Source organism: Amphichorda felina, assembly GCF_050947745.1.
Source record: "Amphichorda felina strain 45539 chromosome Unknown scaffold_1, whole genome shotgun sequence".
Lineage (NCBI taxonomy): Eukaryota > Fungi > Ascomycota > Sordariomycetes > Hypocreales > Bionectriaceae > Amphichorda > Amphichorda felina.
Window position 1 is genome coordinate 808,042 of NW_028145049.1, and position 20,832 is coordinate 828,873.

Sequence of the window (20,832 nt, forward strand, 5' to 3'; positions counted from 1 at the left end):
GACCAGGCGAGTCCCAATTTCCCAGGCCGACTGGCCGACTGGCCGACTCCAGAAACCCACCAACTGGCAACATCCACCAGCCGCCCTGGACGCCCTGGACGACCTGGACCCTCGACTTGGCTCGACGCATCGCATCCTCCGCAATGGCCGCCCCAGGCAAGTCGTCGGCTTCGCGATGGGGCTCGTTCCTGAGCTCCGCCGTCACCGGCGTCGAGACCCGCCTCGACAACATGCTGACAGAGGCTGAGGCTGCCGACGCAGACCATCAGAGGCAGAAGAACCAGAAGCAGCCCCAGAAGCAGCCCCAGCTCCAGGCGCCCATGTCTGCCGCCGCCGCAGCAATGGCCAGCCCCAGCACGGGTGAGTAGTGTGAAGTGTGGTGAAGTACTGCCCGAGAGTACACGGGGTAAGACGCCTTGGCTGACGCGGAGGGCCCTCTTCTAGCCAACTCGCGCTCGTCCTCCAACACCCGATCCAACGACCGGTTACAGGCCAGGCTGGCCAAGGCCATGGCCGCCAAGGCATCACAGGCCGGAGGAGCCGACGCGAGGGGTCTGTCACCCCGAAGCTCCCTCGACAGTCGCACCTCGACGGACCGACCGTCGCCCGACCCCACGAATGGCGACAAGAAGGACGCCGAGTCTGCCCCCAGCACGCCCGATGTGGCCGCCGCTCCGGGCCCAGCTCCAGCGATGGAACGACAACCCTCGGCGGAGAGCGAGAAGCAGCAATCCACCGAACTACAAACAGCCGACGCAGAATCGGCCAGTGAACCACCACCCCCCGAGTCGCAGAGCCAGCCCGAGGCCGCCGAGGAGGAGCAGGCAGATGCACAGGCACCCGCCCCAGCACCGGGTGTGTCCAAGGCCGCCATATCGGATCTCGCCAAGGACATGGATGAGATCAAGGCACGGCAGCAGGAGGAGATCCAGGAATACGTCGAACGCATAGACTCGCTGCAGTCAAAACTGCAATACCTGTCAAAAAGCGCCGCCGAGTCGGCAAAGAAGACGGCCTCTGCCGCCCCATCCGGCAGCATGGAGCGCAAGCTCGCCGAGAGGGACGAGAAGATTGCGCTCCTCATGGAGGAAGGCCAAAAGCTGTCGAGCGCAGAGCAGAAGTTCCGGGCCACCATCAAGAGGCTCCGGCTACAGATGGCCGAGAACGAGAAGCAGGCCGAGGAGCTCAGAAAGGGCAATGAGAAGGCCCTCGCGGACGCCGAGGCCCTGCGGAGTCGGCTAGACGGGAGCGAGGAGAAAGAGAAGCGCCAGGAGGAGGCGCGCAAAGCGACAGCAGCACTGCAGAAGGAGATTGACTCCCTGAAAAAGGAGAGGGCCGCAAAGGACGAGGCCATGCGCAAGCTCGAGCAGGACCTCAAGGCCAAGACGGCAAAGGCCGAGGCCGCCACCACAGAAGCTCACAACAAGGCGCTGGCAGCGGAGCGGGAGCGCCAAAAGGAGCTCGAGGACACGATAGCAGCATTAAAGGCTGAAAACGAGTCGTTGTCCGACAAGGCTCGCCTCGAGGTTCTGGAGTGGAGCGAGAAGCTGGACCGCGCAGCGGAGCGGAATCGCAACATGGAGACGGAGATGAAGAATGAGCTCAAGACCATGGAGAGCAAGCTTGAAGCCATGCGGTCCGTGGCAGAGGAGGCGTCCTCGGGCTCAGGGGGCGACTCGCAGGTCAAATTGGTACGGCAGATCGAGACGTTGCAGTCACAGTACGCTACAGCCAGCGATAACTGGCAGGGCATCGAGGCTTCCCTACTCACCAAGGTGGCCAATCTTGAAAAGGAGAGGGATGAGGCCCAGCGTCGAGAGTCGGAGATGCGGAAGAAGGCGCGTGATGCGGTAAGCACACGTTACGTTCTACACCTTCAAGCGAGGGAGATGCTGATATATACAATATAGGCAAGTCGATGCCGTCGTCTGGAAGACGAGCTGCAAGATCTACAGCCAGACCTGGCAGCGTCCAAGCAAGAGCTCGAGTCCTGCCGCGAGCAGATTGCGGAACTGCGCACTACATCCAAGGCCACCGAAACTGCGCTCGAACAGGCACGCGCTGATCTCGAGAGGCAACAGCGCGCGGCTGCTCGAGACTTCCAGGAACCCGAGAGGCGCCAGTGGCGAGACGAGATCCCAGGGCGGTCATCAAGGAACCAGAGCAGACCTGACCGACCTGACTCCCCTTTGCTGTCAATCAGCCGAACATTCAGCTCCGAATTCGGGTTCCAGCGGTCGTCACGGCGAACCCCCGTGGGTAGCATACCCGACAGCCCTGCAGAAGGCCGCCGGCGAATGTCGAGCCAGCCCCCCAACCGCTCTAATGCTCTATCGCCTGGAGCATCCGGGCCACTGCCGCCCATGCCGTACTCGCCCTTCGAGCCGCCAAGCGAGGCGTCCAACATGGCGCCCCCATCGCTCGCGGGTCGCGACGACCTAGCAGAAGGCGCGGCGCCGCCCTCACCCCGTAACATGGCTCATGACATGATCTCGGTGTCGACTGTCGGCGCTGGGCCGTCGGTGCAGCTGGTGGAGAGGATGAGCGCGGCTATACGACGGCTCGAGGCCGAGAAGGTGGCTGCGAGGGAGGAGATGACGAGGGTGTGCAGCCAGCGAGACGAGGCACGCTCAGACATTGTTGGCCTCATGAAGGAGGTCGAGTCGGCCAAGTCGGCAATGGAGAGGGTCACAAAACTAGAGGAGGAACTGGCGGATATCCACGCGCGGTACCAGACGACGCTGGAGATGCTGGGGGAGAAGAGCGAGCTGGTGGAGGAGCTCAAGGCGGATGTGCAGGACGTCAAGGCCATGTATCGCGAACTCGTGGAGCGGACGGTGCAATAAGCCCCACCGCGATAATGATGATGATGATGGGAGTCGGACGGGACATAACGCGCATCTTCTCTGGCAGAGGTTTTTTGGGGAATTTTTTATTTTTTTTTGCCTTGTATCATACAAAGGGTCGGCAGCGCCGCCTACTAGCCAACCGCCAGATCGATGCCTTCCCTCTCAGCCCCCTGTACTATATAGCGGCGCACCTACGAGAGAAGTTAGTCAAATAAAGAGTACCTTTAGGCATCGGCGTGTGGAGCTGGGATATTTTACCTCTTTGTCCGGGGCGAGATCGATGGGCAACATGTCCTCGCCGTTCTTGATGGTGAAGTCTGCGCCCTCCTTGAGCAAAACCACCGCGGTGTCTCCTACATGTCATGAGCATCCAGCATCCCTTTCTCCGGGGCCAATAAGTAGCATCTGGGCAAGAACATACCGTGGCCTTCGGCGATAGCGTGATGCAGGGGCGTGAAGCCCTCGTTGTCGGTGGCGTTGAGGGGGCTCCTGTTGCGCAGCAGCAAGGTGACGATGGGGTCAGAGCCCACGGCGGCGGCGCGGTGGATGGGGTACTGGCCGCGGCGGTCACGGATGCGGGTCGAGGCCTTGTTCTCGATCAGGAGCCGTGCCACGTCAAGGTTCTTCTTAGAGGCGACAAAGTGAAGGGCCGTCTGTCCCGGTGTCAGTCAGCTACCTAGGTGTTTGTTCCCTTCTGCCATCGGGTGGGACCAACATTTCCGCTAGAGTCTGGGTGGTTCACACAATCGTCAGCTTTTTGGGTACTTTGGTCTTTTTTTCTTTCTTTTGAGACTGTTTGGGGTGATGGCCTACTCTTCTCGTTGACGTCGGCGCCCTTCTGCAGGAGGAGCTTGAGGACTGGCTCGCTCTCTGGTACGCTGGCCGAGATCATGAGGGGGGTCCATCCGCTTGCGTCCTATACAGCCATGGTTAGCAGCCGTAAATGCCAGTCTTTTTCTCGCTAGGGGGCTCACCTGGACATCGGGATCGAAGCCGGGCTGGTTTGCTAGGAGAAGCACAATGTCGAGGTTGTTGGACGAGGCCGCCCAGTGGATGGGGTATCTCCCGTCATCGTCGACTTTCTTGGACAGCTTGGGGTTGGCCTAGAGGAAGTGTAAGATTTCATGATGATATTTTCATAATATTACATGACCTACTTTCAACAGGCCCTCCGCAACGCTGACTACATGAAGTGGTTTAGTGATCTAGTTCTGGAGTTTGATTCCGCGTGTGGCTACTCATCTCACCTTGTCCAAGTCGAGCGGCTGTGTGTAAAGGGAAGCGATCCTCTTCCTTGTCCATGGTTTATCGTAAATTTCCTAGTACCTGAGCACCTGTGAGTAAATATGGGAAAAAGTATAGGATATAGTGACTCTGTGTGAGGTCTCTATGATGGAAGGTTTGGTAGTTCTGGGTCAGCCTGTAGGGTGGGAGCATCTGGGTTGTAACCAACTCGGGGAGCGCAGTGGCACCACCAGCGTCATCTGCACCAGCCACACCAACAGCGCGCCACACGCGGTTGAACAGCCTTCAACTTTTCGTGCAAGAGCACCAGGTGCAAGGTGCAACCCGGGCAGCTTCCAAACATCGCCAACACCCAGCATCCCCCATTTTCCAGCCCATTCTCTACGCAATGGAGACGCCTCAGGCACCCCAGGATGCGCTGCATCTCGGCGCCCTCGTATCGCAAAATGCAACCACATCGCGGCAACTCTACGCCCGCTCCGACCGCGCGCCGTCGTCAACTACCCCCAACAAGCGCCAGAAGCTCGAAGACGCGTCCGAGGACCCCATCATGAAGCGCCGTTTCCACTCCGAGTACGCGAGCGTCCAGACCCTGCCCGCGTCAATCGCCGCGAAACAGCCCGGGAAGCAGCCCAGGAAGAAGCCAGCAGCGAGCACTTCCCTGGCCTCGCGACCCGCGCAGAAGCTGCTCGAGGGCCCGGGGGGCTCAGGCGATGCGCCATCGTCGTCGTCATCGTCGGCGCTGGCGACAGTGGGGGCTGGAGGGGCGAAGAATGGCGGAGGACAGCCCATGGATCTCACAACGAAGGGGACAACGCATATACACCAAGCCAAACCTGAGTGGCACCCCCCGTGGAAGCTCATGCGTGTCATCTCTGGGCATCTGGGCTGGGTGCGTGCGCTGGCCGTGGAGCCTGGTAACAAGTGGTTCGCAAGCGGTGCGGGCGACCGGACAATCAAGATCTGGGACATGGCCACGGGGTCTCTCAAGCTGACCCTGACCGGCCACATCAGCACCGTGCGCGGCCTTGCCGTCTCACCGCGACACCCCTACCTGTTCTCCTGCGGCGAGGATAAGATGGTCAAGTGCTGGGATCTTGAGACTAACAAGGTCATCCGCCATTACCACGGCCACCTTAGCGGCGTGTACACACTCGACCTCCACCCGACCCTCGACGTCCTCGTTACCGGCGGCCGAGACGGCGTTGCCCGCGTCTGGGACATGCGCACGAGGAGCAACGTCCACGTCCTTTCGGGCCACACTCAGACGGTCTCCGACCTCAAGTGCCAGGAGGCTGACCCCCAGGTTATTACCGGCTCCCTCGACTCGACCGTACGCCTCTGGGACCTTGCCGCCGGCAAGACCATGGGTGTTCTGACCCATCACAAGAAGGGCGTCCGCGCCCTGGCTACGCACCCGACCGAATTCACCTTTGCCTCTGGCAGCACCGGAAGCATCAAGCAGTGGAAGTGCCCCGAGGGTGCCTTTATGCAGAATTTCGAGGGCCACAATGCCATCATCAATACTCTCAGCGTAAACGACAGGAATGTCTTCTTCTCAGGAGGTGCGTGCTCCCCTGGACTGTCACCCTGTTGGCAATCACTGACACTCACCACATAGGCGACAACGGCTCTATGAGCTTCTGGGACTGGAAGACTGGGCACAGGTTCCAGTCTCTCGATACAACCGCCCAGCCGGGCTCCCTGGATGCTGAGGCGGGCATCATGAGCTCGACTTTCGATCGCTCCGGTCTGCGTCTCATCTGTGGAGAGGCCGACAAGACGAGTGAGTTCTAGGCCTTTGGTCCGTGTAGCCAGTGCCAAGCTGACCCCTTAATAGTCAAAATCTGGAAGCCAGACGAGAAGGCCACGGCCGAAACGCACCCTCTCGAATGGACACCCACACTTGGACGTCGCAAATTCTGAGGCACACGACAGGAAGTCACACTTTGATCATCAAAATTTACCTAGCGATGTACATGAGGCGGCACGCCGACGATTCTATTCCAACTACTACTACATAATATTTCATACACCGATCCCGAGCAGCCGTAGCTCGGCGTCGTCGCGCAGCGCCATCTTCACCTCGTCATCGGCAATAGCTAAGCGCAACTTACTGGATCGCTCTGCGCGCTGGGCCTCTAGATTCACGATGCCGGCGGCGACCAGCTCCATCGCCGCGGTGTGGATATGTCCAGGGCGGCTCGTGTCCCGTGCCTGGCCTGCTCTTGCGCCGCTGGGAAGGAGGTGTGCCAGGCCGGGATTAGATGGCGGGGCTCGCAGGTTGGTGCGGTGTAACTCGTCCAATGTCTCGCCAAACGTGGTTTCTGCCAGACCGGTTCTGCGGATCCGGAGCAGCAGTGCCGCTAGGAGGAGTTTCGACATGAGGGGCAGACCCCGGAGATGCTGTTGGATGGGATTGGTGGTGGCCTCGTTGATGGCTTTCTTGATGGTAGCGATAGTCACCCGGCCGCTCTTTGGCTTCGCCGGGGTGCCGTCTGTGCCGCGGCCAGTCTTGCTGGGCGTGGTCGGATCACCCTGGACATCGCTTTCGGCGAGTTCCACTGCGCGACGGCAAATATCGAGTGCTCGCCTGGCATCTCCGCTAACGGCGGCGACTTTGCGGCTGGCGAATTGAATGGCATCTGGGTCTACGATGTTTCCTGATACTCCCTCAAGACGTGACTGTATGATTTTCATGAGCTGCTCGTGGTTGTAACCGGGGAATGTGATACGGGTCAGACCTAGCGCAGCGTCAGCAATTGGCACTTGGGAAACAAAATAATGATCAGAGTTAGACACGTCAACGTACCCAAGCGGCTGCTGATCTTGTTGCTGAGCGTTCGCTCGGGTAGATCCATGGTGTTGGCCACGGCCAGCACAATAAGCCGGCTATGGCGAAGCGTGGGCCAGTTGAAGAAGTTGTACATGACAGCCTGGTTCTTGGTGACCAACTGGTCTAGCTCGTCCATGAGGACGACGCAGGGCGTGCGTCTAGGACTGGGGTTGCTGAACTCGCGCTCCAGGAGGTCGAGCGCTTGCGTGGGGCTGGCCCTCTGGCCCTTGAGGGCCTCCCAGAGAAGAGTGTATGACTGGTGGGGATCTGTGATCTTCATACCGTTGATCTCGACAAAGATGAAGTCGTCGAGCTCATCCGAGTTGACGGCATCTTCGAGGCGGCCGATGACCTCGCGTACCGTGGCTGTCTTGCCCGTACCTGGTGTGCCCGAGATGTAGATGCAGTTGCCCGCGCCATCGCTGATGGCGGCCTCGAGGTGCGAGTAGACGAGCGAGAACTCGCCCTCTCGGCAGGGGAGGCTGGTCGGGACGGCTGATACATGGAGGCGTGTGCGGGCGAGCTGGAAGGGGGAGGACTCGACATGGCTGGGAGAGAGTTTTCGGGTGGCTAACGGGGTGAACTCGAGCTTCTTACTGCCCCTGAGTGGATGTTAGGATGGAGCAGAAGATATCAAGTGGGCAACGAATGGCATGCTTACTTCTTCCGCGATCCTGGTGTAACAGGACCTCGTTTCGATTGCGGTGTGTTCGCTCCTCGGCCAGTCTTTGAAGGAGTTTCGGGATGGTAAGCGTCGTCTTGGGGTGACTGGCTCCGCGCTCGCCGTCGCCGACGGGTGGCTTTCGTGCCTTGCTTCACCAGCTCAACCAATTTGAAGACGTCGCTTCCTTGCTGGAGCATCTCTTCCCAGATGAACTCGTCGGTATATGAGGCTGTCCGGGTGTTGCAGCCACGACGACAGACAAATGTCTTGCCGTAATCGGGGGATTGGCGTGGGATCTTGCCCGAGGGGTACTGGCGAAGGAAAGCATCGAGAGAGGTGACCTTGGCCTTGCCATTGATCGAGGCCAGGGGGTTGACATCCCAGGAAGGAGTAATGTAGAGCTCGTTCTGCGTGTTAATATGTGGTTAGCTTGGCGAGCAAGTGAGAACCTGGTCGAGAGGTCCCTAGTTACCCAGCAGAAATCGGTGCGCTTCTTGTCCTTGTTGCGGATCTCGGCCTCTGTCGAGAACCACATGAAGTTGGCAGTCATATCGTCCTCGTCGTCCTCGCCATTGATGAACTCGCAGATGATGCCCACCCACGCCTCGTTGGAGCCCTCGGCCTTGAGAAGCACGCAGTCGCCCACGCGGCACTCGAAGCTCCCCATCCGCGCCCCGACAATGCTGTTGCTGGAGACCTTCCTCCTCTTGCGCTCGCTGGCGCCATTATCGTCTTCTCCGTTGCGCTCGGGCGGCTGGGCGTCGTAGATCCACTCCCAGGGCAGGTCGTCGCTGCCGAGCTCGTCGTCTGAATCTTCCCTGGAGACGCCTTTGGGGGCCCGTCGGGTGCGTCGGCGCAATGGCTCGCTGTCCCTTATTGAGTGTGTCTGTGCCGACATCGGGTATGCCTGTGCTTCCGCTCAAATTTGGGCGAGAATGGTAGGGCTGTAGTAGGGACCTGGGAGCTGAAAGTCATTAACGCGTCTGCAGACGCGTCGCATCGTGGGATGCTTAGACGCATAGCCCCCAGTTAGTACATATCTAGACCTCAACCTAACAGGTAGCCACCACTTGCTACCATTCTGTAACACGCTCTAGAAGCTATCTTTAGCTTGGTGCAGCTAGAAAATAACAAAGAATCGAATATTCAATTTTACGGCCCATTTGCAAAATATTTGGCTTCCCATTCGAAATATCTGTGGCTGAGGTCCGCAAGGATCGATCTCGCCATCGTGTAAGTGAGTTGAAAGGGAAGAGATCTTTACTAGCATCTAAGTAAGGTAGGTGCCTACCAAGTACTTATGAAAGGCAAACAAAATAAAAAACAGCTCTTATAAAAGGATGATAATACCTAAGCATAGATAATTGCCAGGGGTGATTGCCATGGTATTGGGCTTAGTTGCGACTCGATAAGAAGGTGTTACACTGCCTACGGTAGGAGCCCTCCCGAGCACCTGCCATCACTGCCGTCACTGCCGTCGCTGGCAAACGGCTAACCTCGCGAAAATGTTGCTTGAAATGGCAATTATTTATATTTCTGTGGTGGGCCTCTTCATCTAAACAAACATCGAAGCCCCGTCTCTCCCACATCTCTCCTCGGCTCCTCACTTCATCACCTCGCTCGTTTCATCAACCTTTCTGGCTGGGCCTTTAGAGCGTTCGAAAATCGCGCTGGGATATTTCTGCCCATTAGAGAAATTCGAAATGCGAGGTGGTCGCTCTGATCCCCAGCCAAATGGCTGGACTTGGCGGCCCGGAAGGGGCAGGGGGAGAGGAGGAGGACCTAAAATCGGCAAGCTACCAACGATGCATACAGCTAAGCGGTTGGAAAATGCCCGCCGGCAGGAGAATGCCCTCTCCCAGCAGAACGTTTACCGGAATGGCCCCCCTCAAGGCGAGAAGCTCTTCGAGGTATAGCGTCCTGCCACGGCGTCATGTGTATAGCTAACCTCGTCTTCAGGCTCGACTAGTGGTTGCAGGTATACATATATTTCCTGACAGCCTAGATGCGGACGAGATATTGGACGAAATACGGACCAAGCATCAGGTCTGGATCACCAGCAGCGGTCCCGTTGCATTTGATATCACTAGTCGGTCTATGGCGAACCTTCAAGAAGCACTCAAAGCGATGCATCAGCTCATACATGATCTTCGTTTGGCAGATATTCGTACATCCTGGCGTTTCCTGATTCAGCCACCATCCAGAGTGAGCCCTGATGCTAAAATATCCTTCCTTCTCAATTCACGACCTGCCGTGACTGATTTTGCAAGGGTCTCTGGTGATCCTGACAATTCAGCCGTGCTTGCTGCCTTCGCTCCCCAGTTAGGATCGGGAATCTCGGCAGCAGCAGAGACTCTGATGTGCCTAGGAAAGGATCTAAAGATGCGTGTCAACTTTGGCCGTCTCAATTTGCGACAGAGGAAGAAGGGAACCGCTGACGAGCTCACTTATGCCGAGCTTGCGGAGGCTATGAAGCCCTACGTTCTCCGGGGGTCAAGCGCAGCAGGCCTGGGTACAAAGTAAGGGATTAGTCTAATGCTATTGACCGAACAAGCTAACATTAAATCACTAAGAATGCCAGATACACACCGAGCTGAGGCTGCTATCCGAAGCTTGGTGGACGCTTCTCAGGGAGTCTGTCATGAACAAGTTGACTACCCGACTCAGTGCACTTTCGCAATGACTGTTCAGGGCCGCGACGGGCTCTCTGAAGTCAATGCGGATATTGTTGAGGGGCAAACGCTGCGAATGACAGTGCGGAAACTTGAATCGCGGGCGAGAATGGACTGGACAACCCTCGCACCCGACAGGTAACAGAATGATGCGGCTTCTCGTTTTAGATCAGATTTACTGAGACGTGTGAATAGACAGTTTGATTGGAACTTTCGAGTCACTGCCTCGGACGAAACATGCGACATACAGCAAGATTTGAAGGACCTCATTGGGGGCATCAAGGTCAGCAACCGCCCGCATATTGGTGGCCAGGGAATGCTCCAGCTCTCTCACCTTGCGCCGATGAGGCCGGGGCCCTTGGGGAACATGATTGAGAAGACGTGGCTAAAAAGCTCAATCACCATCCCCATGATAGATGAACCCTATGTGGTTGAAATCAATGTCACCCAGACGTGGAACGGGTGCAATGTAACAACCCCTCCGGACATCACTTGGGGCCTGGAGGTTTTCGGTGTACACTGGGACGAAACTATCAACAACGTTGTCGCAGATGGACGAAGGAGAGACTGGGGCCCAGAGTTTATCAAAGTCTGGACTGGAGATGGGGAGAGTCTGGAGAAACGACTTGAGCAATTCTTACTTTGCATTTTGAGGGTCCAGGGTGCTCTAGATACTCTGGAGATGGGGGAAGCTTCTGGCGCCGAGAAGCCTACAGACCTGCTGATCTAAATAGGACTCTGGCGTGACAATGCAGAGCCAACTTTGGTCTACATGACGCTCTGAATGATGTATGTATTTGGTGGAATATTCTTTCATTAAACGGTGCTTTTCATCGTAATCATGCCTGTTGCGCTTGGGCAGCCTGGGCCTGGCTAGCCATAATCTTCTGCCTCAGAACCTCCTCAATGGTACGCGCATTTGTTTGTTTTCGTTGTATAATCGTCTCGAGATCTTTGAGGTTGTTGTTGAGCTCCGTCACCTTCGCATCGTAGAACTTTGCTGCCGACGTCAAATCCTGTTCGATCCGGTCAGTCCCGCCACCACCACCGAGCAGAGAAGAGTTGGAAAATGTCGCCTTGCCTTCTCTACCAGAAAGCCCGTGCCCACATCTACGAGCACCCGGTCCGTACTCGCCAATTTGCCGCGCACGTAGAGCGAATTCGTCAGGGGGACGAGGACCGAGTTCTGGTCTGTGCAGGGCCCGGCGCGGACCTGTTAGCCTGTGTCTCTCTCTCTCTCTCCCTCTTCTCCTCGTGGAAACCTAGGTGTCGTTTTACCTGGGGACGCATTCTTGCGGGACTGGACAGTTCTGAGGCAGTCCTTAAACTTGTTCTGGGCGCCGTGGAGCTGTGAGAAGGACTGGGTGAGGTGCTCGAGCTCCTCGTCGAGCTGCTTCTTGACCTGGGCAAGCTGCTCGGGCGCGAGGGTGTCGAGGTTGACTGCGGGGAGAGTTGTTGTCAGTATGTGGAATGTCGGAGAGAATAGAGAATCACTTTGAGAAGGGAGGTTTCGCACCTGTCTCTCCTTGACCCGACATGATGGTGGTCGTGGTGGTTGTGTGTTGGTGGTGTTGGAGCCAAAGACTGGTCGTCCAAATGGTCCTCCACACTGAGGTGCTGAGGTTGGTGATAATTTGAGGTGGGGTGTCGATCGTCTTGGGTATCTCCTTATCGAGGTGGCTACCTTTATGGTGAGGACCAAAACATGCTCTAAACTGTCCTCTAGACAACTTCCTACTGATTGAAACAGAAAATTATTATTTCAGTATTGGTACATCTATCTATTCTATTCTACATGGTGTACAATCTAAAAATGTGTAGGGGTTGCTCTCTGTAATATTCGCTATACATGCACTTACAGCTGGGCCAGCAATCCCTTCAGGTATGCGGGCACCTCGTCAACAGGGACATTTTCCTTAACAGAAAGTCTCCTGCACTGAATCTCACATGTTCTATTCTCCCTCCAACCCTTGCCCAGGATGACGGCAACGGGATACCCCGTCGTGTCGGCGTCCCTGATCTTCCAGCCAAAGCTCTGGCGACGGTCATCCAGGACAACGTCAAACGCCGTGTCCGAGCTGCCGCTGCCTGAGAGCCGGTCGTAGAGATTGAGAATCTCGGGAGTTGTCTCGGAAGTAGGGATAATGACAACCTCGAAGGGGGCAATGGCTCGTGGCCAGTTCAAGCCCTTCTTATCTGCCATATGCTCGACAACGGCACCCAAGATTCGCGATAGCCCAATCCCGTAGCATCCCATCTGGAGAGGAACCAACTCCTTGGAAGACTGGGGAAGCGCCACACGAGCATTGAGAGGCTCCGAATACCTGGTCCCCAGGTAGAAAGTGTGCCCCAGCTCCAATGCTCGGTGGATCTTGAGCGTGCCAGACTCGCATCGGGGGCAGCCATCTCCGTCCTTGAGCTGCAGCAGATTCAAGCCCGAGCCGTCCTCGGCATGTGTGATGGTCTTTTTCTCCAGGAGTGATCCAAACTGAGGAGGAACAATCTTAGGGGAGCCGGAAAGGTCCTCCACAGAAGATGCAAGCCTTGCATCGGCCACGTTCACAAGCCGCGGGAGGGGTGACCCTTCTTTGGTAGCTTCTTTCCACGCGGCTTCCCACACAGGTAGAGCATCACCGGTTATCGAAGTGTCTAGATCAGGAACTATCGACTTGATGGCGTGGATGTTGACGTCTTCCTCAGAGGTGTCATCTCGAGCCTTGTAAAGCCAGGCATTGACAAAAGTCTTGCGATCCTTGGAAACACCACGCCACAGGCAGAGGCGTGAGGAAGGGTCGCCGCCCAGCTCGGCATGAGCGGCCGGTCGAGCCACAGCAACTTCATCGTTGGCAGCGTACCCGCAGCCGTCGCACGTAGCAACCGTGTCGGCTCCAATGGCATTGGCGAGGTGATACTCGTGGCTGAGGTCACCTCCCATGTCGCCCGAGCTGGCCTCTGCTACAATGATGGGAAGTTTTAGGTCATCGAAGAAAGCCTTGTAGGCGGCAGCGACCTCGTGGTAGGTCTCGAATGCCGAATCATAAGACGAGTCAAATGAGTACAAATCCTTCATGATGAATTCTCGGGACCTGAGGAGGCCATAACGGGGCCTGATCTCATCCCTATACTTGCGTGCTGGAATGGTCAGATTCTCCTCGGACATCAATGGAATGGAGCTAACTATTGCTCACTTATTTGATAGAGCCTCAATGGTAGATCTTTGTATGATTTGAGACCCGCCGCGACCAACGAGGTGACCTCTTCCTCGTGGGTCGGAGCTAGCATCAAGGGCACGTCTTTGCGATCATGGAGGCGGAAGAGCTGAATATGTGGGTGTGAGGAACTGATCTGTCTTTGGGGGGGGGGGGGGAGAGTAGTTACCTCGGGGGCGACTTTGTCTAAGCGACCAGTCTTGCGCCACAGGTCCTCAGAGGTGATGGAAGATAACGACAGGCGTGATGCTCCTGCATGAGAGTTAGGCGTCTGGCTCATCAGGGGCATTGTGGCGGACTGAAATTGAAGTACCTAGCGACTGCATGTGCTTATCCAGAAGCTTCTCCATCTTATCCTGGACTCGAAGTCCAAAGGGAAGCAAGTGAAAGATGCCCGATTGAGACTGGTTGACCGTGGTGAATACGCGAATGATTCATTGAGAGTGAGATGAGATGATGCGCTTACCTGTCGCAGGAAACCAGCTCGGACGAGCTTGTCATATCCAGCTAGAAGCCGGGATTAGTTATTTTCCTGTGCAATGATGCCTTGTATGGACCCTCACTTTCTTCCTGGGTAGGGGTGATGCCGCCGGTGGGAACCCATATCGACGACAGGGTTGATCGTGGGCGGTCGGTTGAGAGAGAGCGGATGGTATGAGTATGTCGAGGTGAACACCTGCGGCTGAGCGCCAGGCAGGATAAACGGGGTGACTTTGATGCGAACATGGTACTGGAGGCTGCCAGCAGCCCAAGCTATTGGCAATTCACCATTGCCTACTACTGGTACGGTAGAGGTGACGGTTCAAGTATGGATGGCTGTGGATTTTGTCGCGTCCGTTCGGCGAGGGTGAGGCGCAGGAAGATGAACAGACAGGCAAGCCACTGTGGCTGAAGTGCATTTTCAGTGGGGGGCTGGACTGGAACTCGCTGGAGGTCAGTGCTGGTGGTGCCGCGCTAAAGGACCCCTGTGCGCTATGTGGGGCAGGAGCCATGGCATCTCGGAAAAGTTGCTGCTGCCGATAATTTTCATCTTGACCTGGCCACCGCTGTTGAGCTTGCGACATCTGCGATATCCCTCCCAACAACTGGATTTCCAGAGTCATGGCCAAGCCAAACAAGAGGGGCAAGAGCCCCAACTCCAAGGGCCAGGCGCCCCAGGGACGCAAATCCTTCGATGAGAACGCTCTGTCGCAGCTCACATCCAAGATCGACCAGAGCCTCACCACCGGCGGCGGCAGTGATCACAAGCGCAAGAAGCCGCCCACCAACGAGTCTGCCAACCAGGACCGCAAGAGGCAGCGCAACTCTGGCAATGGCCCACCGCCAAAGTCGACTTCTAAGGACGGCAAGGCTGGCAAGGCTGGCAAGGCTGACAAGAGCGACAAGGCCGAGATTGCTGCCCTGCTCGACGAGATTAGAGCCCTCGGCGGTGATGAAAAGGACCTCGAGCTGATCCAGGACATCGACTCCTCCGACGAGGAACTTGTCAAGGACACCAAGCAGCCTGTGGATAAGCGCCTCAAAGACGAGCTCGCAGCCTTGTCCAAGGAACTGGGCTTGGCCGAGTACCAGCCTAGCGAGGCTAGCGATGAGGATGATCAGGACGGCGAGGATGAGGGAGCTGATGGAGATGAAGGTGAAGAAGAGGATGATGAGGATGAGGATGACGATGCCGAGGATGAGGAAGAGGATAAGCACGAAGCTCCTCGCAAAATCGGGAACATGGTTAGTACCCTGCACCCATTTGCGACGCCTCTGACAAGCTAACCAGTAAACCCAGACCTTTGAGCCAAGGGCAGACTGGCATGCCACCAAGCTGCCTAAACTACCTGGCCCCTCAAGTGATCAGGTGGGACCTTTCACAGGGCCCATCGAGTCCCTCAAGAGACACGCCCAAACCCTGTTGGAGGAAGACGCGACTAAGTACCGTACTAGCATCTTCGCCTCGTCATCCCACAAGTTCCTTGCAACCATCATGTCCTCCGGTACCCTCACTGATAAAGTGTCCGCTCTGACTCTCGCCGTCCAAGAGTCCCCTGTCCACAACATCAAGGCGTTTGATGCCTTGCTGGGTCTTTCATCAAAGAAGAGCAGAGCCCAGGCCATTGGAGCCATCGGTGCTCTGGTCGATTTGCTAGGTCGCGGCTCTGTACTACCCGCGGATCGACGGCTTCGTATCTTTGCGGCTCAGCCAGGCCTCATTGGCACTCTGCAGAAAACCTCGACTAGGTCATGGAGACCTGGGCAGCCCCTGCCAGGCAAGATGACCGAGATGCATCTCATCAGCTGGGCCTACGAAGATTGGCTCAAGGATACATATTTCAAGATCCTCCAGCTTCTGGAATCCTGGAGCTCCGATGAGATTGAATACTCGCGCTCGAGAGCTCTCGATTTCGTCTATGGCCTTCTCAAGGACAAGCCCGAGCAAGAGTCCAACTTGCTCAGGCTCATCGTCAACAAGCTTGGAGATCGTGACCGCAAGATCGCATCCCGGGCTTCCTACCTTCTCCTTCAGCTCCAAACCTCTCACCCCGGTATGAAGCCGGTTATTGTCCGCACAATTGAGCAAGAGATCTTGCTCCATCCCTCCCAAGACCACCGTTCAAAATACTACGCCATTAACACCCTCAACCAGACAATCCTTAGCAGCAAGGAACCTTCTGTCGCCGAGTCGCTTATGCGGGTCTACTTTGACCTCTTTGTTACCCTCCTCAAGGCCGGAAGCCTTGGTATTGGGGGCCCGCAGACTGATCATGGCAAGTCCAAGGGGGCCGAAAAGGAAAACGAATTTGAGAAATCAGGCAAGCCTCCTGCTAAAAAGGGCCTACCGAAGCCCTCCGAGCAGGATGTGGAGGCGGCAGACAAACTTGTATCGGCTATTCTTACTGGTGTGAATCGTGCCGCGCCATTCGTCGGCGAAAACGATACTGTGTACGTCCCCCCATATTCTCCGTGCCTGGTTTCCACATTACTGACGATAATAATAGCATGGAGAGCCATATGGAGACCCTGTTCAAGATCGCCCACTCTGCAAATTTCAACACTGGCATTCAGGCTCTGCTGCTGATTCAGCATCTTGCTTCGGCACGAAGCCTGGGAACCGACCGCTTCTACCGGACATTGTACGAGTCCCTGTTGGACCCGCGTCTCATCTCATCATCAAAGCAGTCTCTGTATCTGAATCTCCTGCTGCGAGCCTTGAAGAACGACGTCGACGTGCGCCGTGTAAAGGCCTTTGCCAAGCGTATGCTTCAAATCACACATCTCCACCAGCCGCCGTTTGTCTGTGGCCTCCTTTATGTTGTATCACATCTGAGGGGAACTTTCCCCGATCTGGCGACGCTGATAGAGGAGCCCGAGGAGTCGATATTTGATGACCCTTCGGAGCAGCGCCCAGTCTATGACGGACGCAAGCGAGACCCGGAATACAGCAATGCCCAGCGCAGCTGTCTCTGGGAAATGGTGAGCATTTTCTTCGTTCCTCGCTATAATACCGACGGCATCTAACTCCTATTTAGATTCCTGTGCAGGCTCACTACCACCCTTCGGTGTCCGTATTCGCGTCGGCTCTGGTTGATAAGGACCACAAGACGCAGAAGCCTGATCTCGACAGTCACTCGCTTATCCGGTTCTTGGACAAGTTTGTGTACAAGAACCCCAAGGCGGCCGACACGGCGCGTGGTGTGTCCATCATGCAGCCTCTCAAGGCCACCAAGGACCTTGGAGACATCTGGCTCGGCAGCCGTGCTGCTGGGTCCGGTCCCACTTCCGTCAACTCGGCGGCCTTCTGGAACAAGAAGTCGGAGGATGTCGCGGCAGAGGATGCCTTCTTCCACACGTACTTCCAGCATGCCGCCAAGGAACAGAAGAAGAAGCCTTCGAAGGCTGCCGCCGGCGAGGACCAAGAGGACGAGGATGAAGATGAGATCTGGAAGGCGCTGGTGTCTTCTCGCCCGGATGTCGATGGCGATGATGCCTCTGAAGGCTTTGACGACCTGGATGAGGATGAGATGGCGTCTGACGATGATGAGTCGCCTGACATGTCCCTGGATGGCGATTCGGATGAGGACATGGTAGATATTGAAGGTGACGATGAGGAAGATGAAGAAGCAGGATCGGACGGCCTGGTGGCGGTTGAAGAGGACGACGATGGCATCGAAATCCGGGACAAGAAGGACGAGGAGAAGGATAAGCGCAAGTCACGACGGAAGGAGATGAAGGCCCTCCCCATGTTCGCCTCGACAGACGACTATGCGGAGCTCCTGGCACAGGAAGAAGATGGGATTTTCTAGACGGAGCAAAAGGCTTGGCTTTCAAATTCATAGGAATACTACAGAAGGAACTCCGCCTCTCGATTACGACGCATGGACCCATACACAGCACTGGCCACTTAGGTATCGAACCACTCGAGCTCGTCGTCGTTGGTGAAGATGGCGCGGTACGTCTTGCCACCGGCCCCGTCGTCCTTCTCCTCGGTGTGGATGCTGTGCAGCGTGGCCGGGTCGTCGCCGCCGCCGACAAATATGCGGACGTGGACGTACGCAGGACCCGACTCGGGCATGGCGGGGATGCGCACCCTGCCAAACAGGTGGATGCCGTAGGCGGACGTGGCCACGCGGACCGAGGTCAGGTCCTCGGGGCCAAAGCCCGTGAGGTCATGATCGCTGAGGTGGTCCTGGCTGCGTGTTAGCGGAGACGGGGGAGGGGAAGAAGGGCGGAGTCCTGGCGTACAACAGCGGCAAAGTACTCGGGCTCGTGCTCTGGATGGAGATGTCAGTCTCATGGGGAGACGCCTGGAGAATGGCGGTGAGGCCTGGAGATGTCCTACTCTGGTGGTCACGGCGGATGTGGGCGAGCTCGTGCTTGAGATGGGGGAGGACCTGCTTGAAAGCTACAATGGACTCCTCCTTGGGCGGGTGAGGAGGTCCGAGGTCAACGGTCTCAGCGGTCGCCTGGGGGGAGTATGGGTCAGTCTTTGGATGCCACAAGAGTCCAACGGCGGGCCTACCATGGTGGGGGATATCTCTCTGTAGCTGGGATGCGATAGGTAGGAGTTGAATAAAACCTGGAAGCTTCAAGACCAGTGTTGGGTTGCGTGAGGCGTCACCTTCTTATACATGGGCAGCATCCAGAGTACCCCGCGTCATATTTTTTGATCTACGGAGCACAAAGCGAACATCCATGACAGAGGCGACGTCAGGGGCACCAACGAGTGCCTCATCAGTGATGTTGGGGGGCTCCAAACCTGGTCAGATTCAGACCGCAGCCACTGGTATAGGGATGATGTCAGGCACAGAGGGTGTCAAGGGTGTCACATATCGGATGGAGGGCATGCATGATTGGCAATAATTGCTGCGAGTCACGGCGAGTTGCGGCGGGTCGCGGCGAGTCGGGGCACAATCAGGTAACACTATCCGTACTATGTATGTAATAGGTGGTAGCATGCATTGGGGATCGCGCAACCCGTTGCATGTACGCGCATTGACGTGTTGGCAACAAGTTGGCAGGTGGACGTGAGGCTATCCGAATGACAGGTTTGGTGATGACGAAATTGGAGTGGAAGGAATCGATACAGTGGAAGCAGCGCCTGTCCGGCTTCGACTGGGAATCGTCGGCCCAAGCCACTTGGGGGAATGCCGAGAGGATGGCTTAGTTGCATATAATGGCATGTATGCTTCAATGCGGGGACCCTGAACCTCGGGAGATTCCATCTTGTACGTCGCCTTTCCACCCTCTATTACATCCAACCACGGCGTGGCAACAAGAAGACTTGCGACGAACCTCCGCCGCGGCAGAACGAAAAAGGAAACATGTTCGCCCAGAGTGTTGGGCGTAGCGGGCGTCGCCTGGGACAGACAGTCTGGCGCACTGCGCGAACCACGCAGCAACGCGGCTATGCGGCCGAGACACGGTGTAAGTCGAATAGACTCAAACCCATGGGAGGAGCACTGGTCATGATGAGAAACAAAGCTGACGCATCTTTCCGTGATACAGCGCAGCCTAGCGGTCTCCGCAAGGGCCTGTCCTTCGCCCTCTTCGGCCTCACCTTCTCCACCATCGGTGCCGTGGGCGCATGGAAGGCCATGAACGCCCGCGGCATGGGCTTCTACTCGGACGAGGACAGCCTGCGCGCCTACACGCCCGCAGAGGCCGATAAGGAGGCGCACAGGATCGAGGAGACCATCAACTCGCACCCGCTGGTGGCGGAGCTGCGCAAGCGCACCGACCTGGCCGAGTCGCGGCCGCACATGAAGATGCCGGGCGAGTACCGGGCGCGCAGCCTGACGGGCGGTGCGCTGCTGGGCGCGAACAAGATCGCGGTGCCGCCGTACTCGTGGAACGACGCCGAGGGCCGTGAGATGGTGGCCGTCATGTACGTGGGCGAGGACCTGTGCGGGCACCCGGGCATCGTGCACGGCGGGCTGCTGGCGACGGTGCTGGATGAGGGCCTGGGCCGGTGCTGCTTCAAGTCGCTGCCGCACAGCATCGCCGTGACGGCCAACCTCAAGATCGACTACCGCAAGCCCACGCCCGCGGGAAGCTTCCTTGTGCTGCGCGCCCAGACGACCAAGGTTGAGGGCCGCAAGGCCTGGGTTAAGGGCCACCTGGAGAGCCTGGCGGCGCCGGGTGAGACGCCCACCGTGTTTGCCGAGGCCGAGGGCCTGTTTGTGTCTCCTAAGTATGCTGCGGTGAGTTTTTCTGCCTGAAACCTGTTACCCCGGATGATCGACGGTGTTTGCTGACCCATGGTTGCCCATGTCATAGGTGATGCCTCGGATTGTTTAGAGCCAGCTTCCAAGTCTGGATACCCATCCGCAGACCACCCGCAGAGAGCTATTTACGCACGACGGACACTGGTCTTGGGTTTTCCCCCCCCGCATGATACATATACATGATATACATTCCTGTGCATTACGAAATCTGTCCAAGCGTTGTCAAGACAGCCCCATATAGAGTACCTAGAAACCTGTTTATAATAGACTGCCATCACTAGAACTGAGCACCAAGTGTCGGGGCCTCGATGACAAGTGGCACCGTCAGAGATAGATGCACCAGACGGATTGGCTTGCCCGTTCTGGCTCGTCGGGCACCTCGAGCGACGATCCGAGGACCGATGGATCTTTTTTATCATTTGATGTGGGGGGTTATAGGGGGACCCAGCCAAGGGGGCGAGCAAGCAAGGCTACAACAGTGCAAAGGGGAAAGAGATTGGAGGCGTGGTGGCGGCTGTTTTGGCTGTACTTTTTAGTACGTACCTGAGTTCACTGCGTCAGGGCGCCCCTCTGCCCCTCCACCCCTCCGGCCGGCCTCTGGGTGTTACGCCATACCTCCACCGAGTACCTGAAGGCCGTCGTTT

The 20,832-nt window shown here is 57.0% G+C and overlaps 10 protein-coding genes across 10 annotated transcripts; 5 read left to right on the forward strand and 5 right to left on the reverse strand.

Annotated features, from left to right (window-relative positions):
- Positions 1-143: 143 nt before the first annotated feature.
- Positions 144-2,846, forward strand: ACO1O0_000260 (uncharacterized protein; the record flags this gene model as incomplete). The annotated part of the gene is made up of 3 exons (XM_083189759.1): positions 144-360; positions 445-1,850; positions 1,911-2,846. 3 exons carry the CDS (start codon positions 144-146, stop codon positions 2,844-2,846), a joined length of 2,559 nt encoding a protein of 852 aa, XP_083053618.1.
- Positions 2,847-2,980: 134 nt separating this feature from the next.
- On the reverse strand, positions 2,981-4,151 carry NAS6 (ankyrin repeat domain-containing protein; the record flags this gene model as incomplete). Its single annotated transcript, XM_083189760.1, has 8 exons — positions 2,981-3,040; positions 3,108-3,202; positions 3,271-3,502; positions 3,565-3,578; positions 3,663-3,765; positions 3,824-3,952; positions 4,007-4,032; positions 4,097-4,151. 8 exons carry the CDS (start codon positions 4,149-4,151, stop codon positions 2,981-2,983), a joined length of 714 nt encoding a protein of 237 aa, XP_083053619.1.
- Positions 4,152-4,482: 331 nt separating this feature from the next.
- On the forward strand, positions 4,483-6,020 carry PRP46 (WD40-repeat-containing domain protein; the record flags this gene model as incomplete). Its single annotated transcript, XM_083189761.1, has 3 exons — positions 4,483-5,659; positions 5,716-5,880; positions 5,935-6,020. The coding sequence occupies 3 exons, from the start codon at positions 4,483-4,485 to the stop codon at positions 6,018-6,020; spliced, it is 1,428 nt and encodes a 475-aa protein (XP_083053620.1).
- Positions 6,021-6,122: 102 nt separating this feature from the next.
- ORC1 (P-loop containing nucleoside triphosphate hydrolase protein) lies at positions 6,123-8,492 on the reverse strand (the record flags this gene model as incomplete). The annotated part of the gene is made up of 4 exons (XM_083189762.1): positions 6,123-6,838; positions 6,907-7,532; positions 7,592-8,001; positions 8,067-8,492. 4 exons carry the CDS (start codon positions 8,490-8,492, stop codon positions 6,123-6,125), a joined length of 2,178 nt encoding a protein of 725 aa, XP_083053621.1.
- A 1,460-nt stretch (positions 8,493-9,952) lies between these two features.
- Positions 9,953-10,996, forward strand: ACO1O0_000264 (uncharacterized protein; the record flags this gene model as incomplete). The annotated part of the gene is made up of 2 exons (XM_083189763.1): positions 9,953-10,113; positions 10,462-10,996. 2 exons carry the CDS (start codon positions 9,953-9,955, stop codon positions 10,994-10,996), a joined length of 696 nt encoding a protein of 231 aa, XP_083053622.1.
- Positions 10,997-11,105: 109 nt separating this feature from the next.
- On the reverse strand, positions 11,106-11,804 carry GIM5 (subunit of tubulin prefoldin; the record flags this gene model as incomplete). The annotated part of the gene is made up of 3 exons (XM_083189764.1): positions 11,106-11,479; positions 11,545-11,706; positions 11,783-11,804. The coding sequence occupies 3 exons, from the start codon at positions 11,802-11,804 to the stop codon at positions 11,106-11,108; spliced, it is 558 nt and encodes a 185-aa protein (XP_083053623.1).
- A 317-nt stretch (positions 11,805-12,121) lies between these two features.
- On the reverse strand, positions 12,122-13,764 carry ACO1O0_000266 (proline--tRNA ligase; the record flags this gene model as incomplete). The annotated part of the gene is made up of 3 exons (XM_083189765.1): positions 12,122-13,398; positions 13,455-13,584; positions 13,645-13,764. 3 exons carry the CDS (start codon positions 13,762-13,764, stop codon positions 12,122-12,124), a joined length of 1,527 nt encoding a protein of 508 aa, XP_083053624.1.
- An 812-nt stretch (positions 13,765-14,576) lies between these two features.
- On the forward strand, positions 14,577-17,767 carry MAK21 (RNA-binding ribosome biosynthesis protein MAK21; the record flags this gene model as incomplete). The annotated part of the gene is made up of 4 exons (XM_083189766.1): positions 14,577-15,200; positions 15,256-16,406; positions 16,463-16,937; positions 16,994-17,767. 4 exons carry the CDS (start codon positions 14,577-14,579, stop codon positions 17,765-17,767), a joined length of 3,024 nt encoding a protein of 1,007 aa, XP_083053625.1.
- Positions 17,768-17,865: 98 nt separating this feature from the next.
- Positions 17,866-18,486, reverse strand: ACO1O0_000268 (uncharacterized protein; the record flags this gene model as incomplete). Its single annotated transcript, XM_083189767.1, has 4 exons — positions 17,866-18,150; positions 18,207-18,235; positions 18,304-18,427; positions 18,484-18,486. The coding sequence occupies 4 exons, from the start codon at positions 18,484-18,486 to the stop codon at positions 17,866-17,868; spliced, it is 441 nt and encodes a 146-aa protein (XP_083053626.1).
- A 799-nt stretch (positions 18,487-19,285) lies between these two features.
- On the forward strand, positions 19,286-20,261 carry ACO1O0_000269 (HotDog domain-containing protein; the record flags this gene model as incomplete). Its single annotated transcript, XM_083189768.1, has 3 exons — positions 19,286-19,388; positions 19,470-20,164; positions 20,241-20,261. The coding sequence occupies 3 exons, from the start codon at positions 19,286-19,288 to the stop codon at positions 20,259-20,261; spliced, it is 819 nt and encodes a 272-aa protein (XP_083053627.1).
- Between the last annotated feature and the right edge of the window lie 571 nt (positions 20,262-20,832).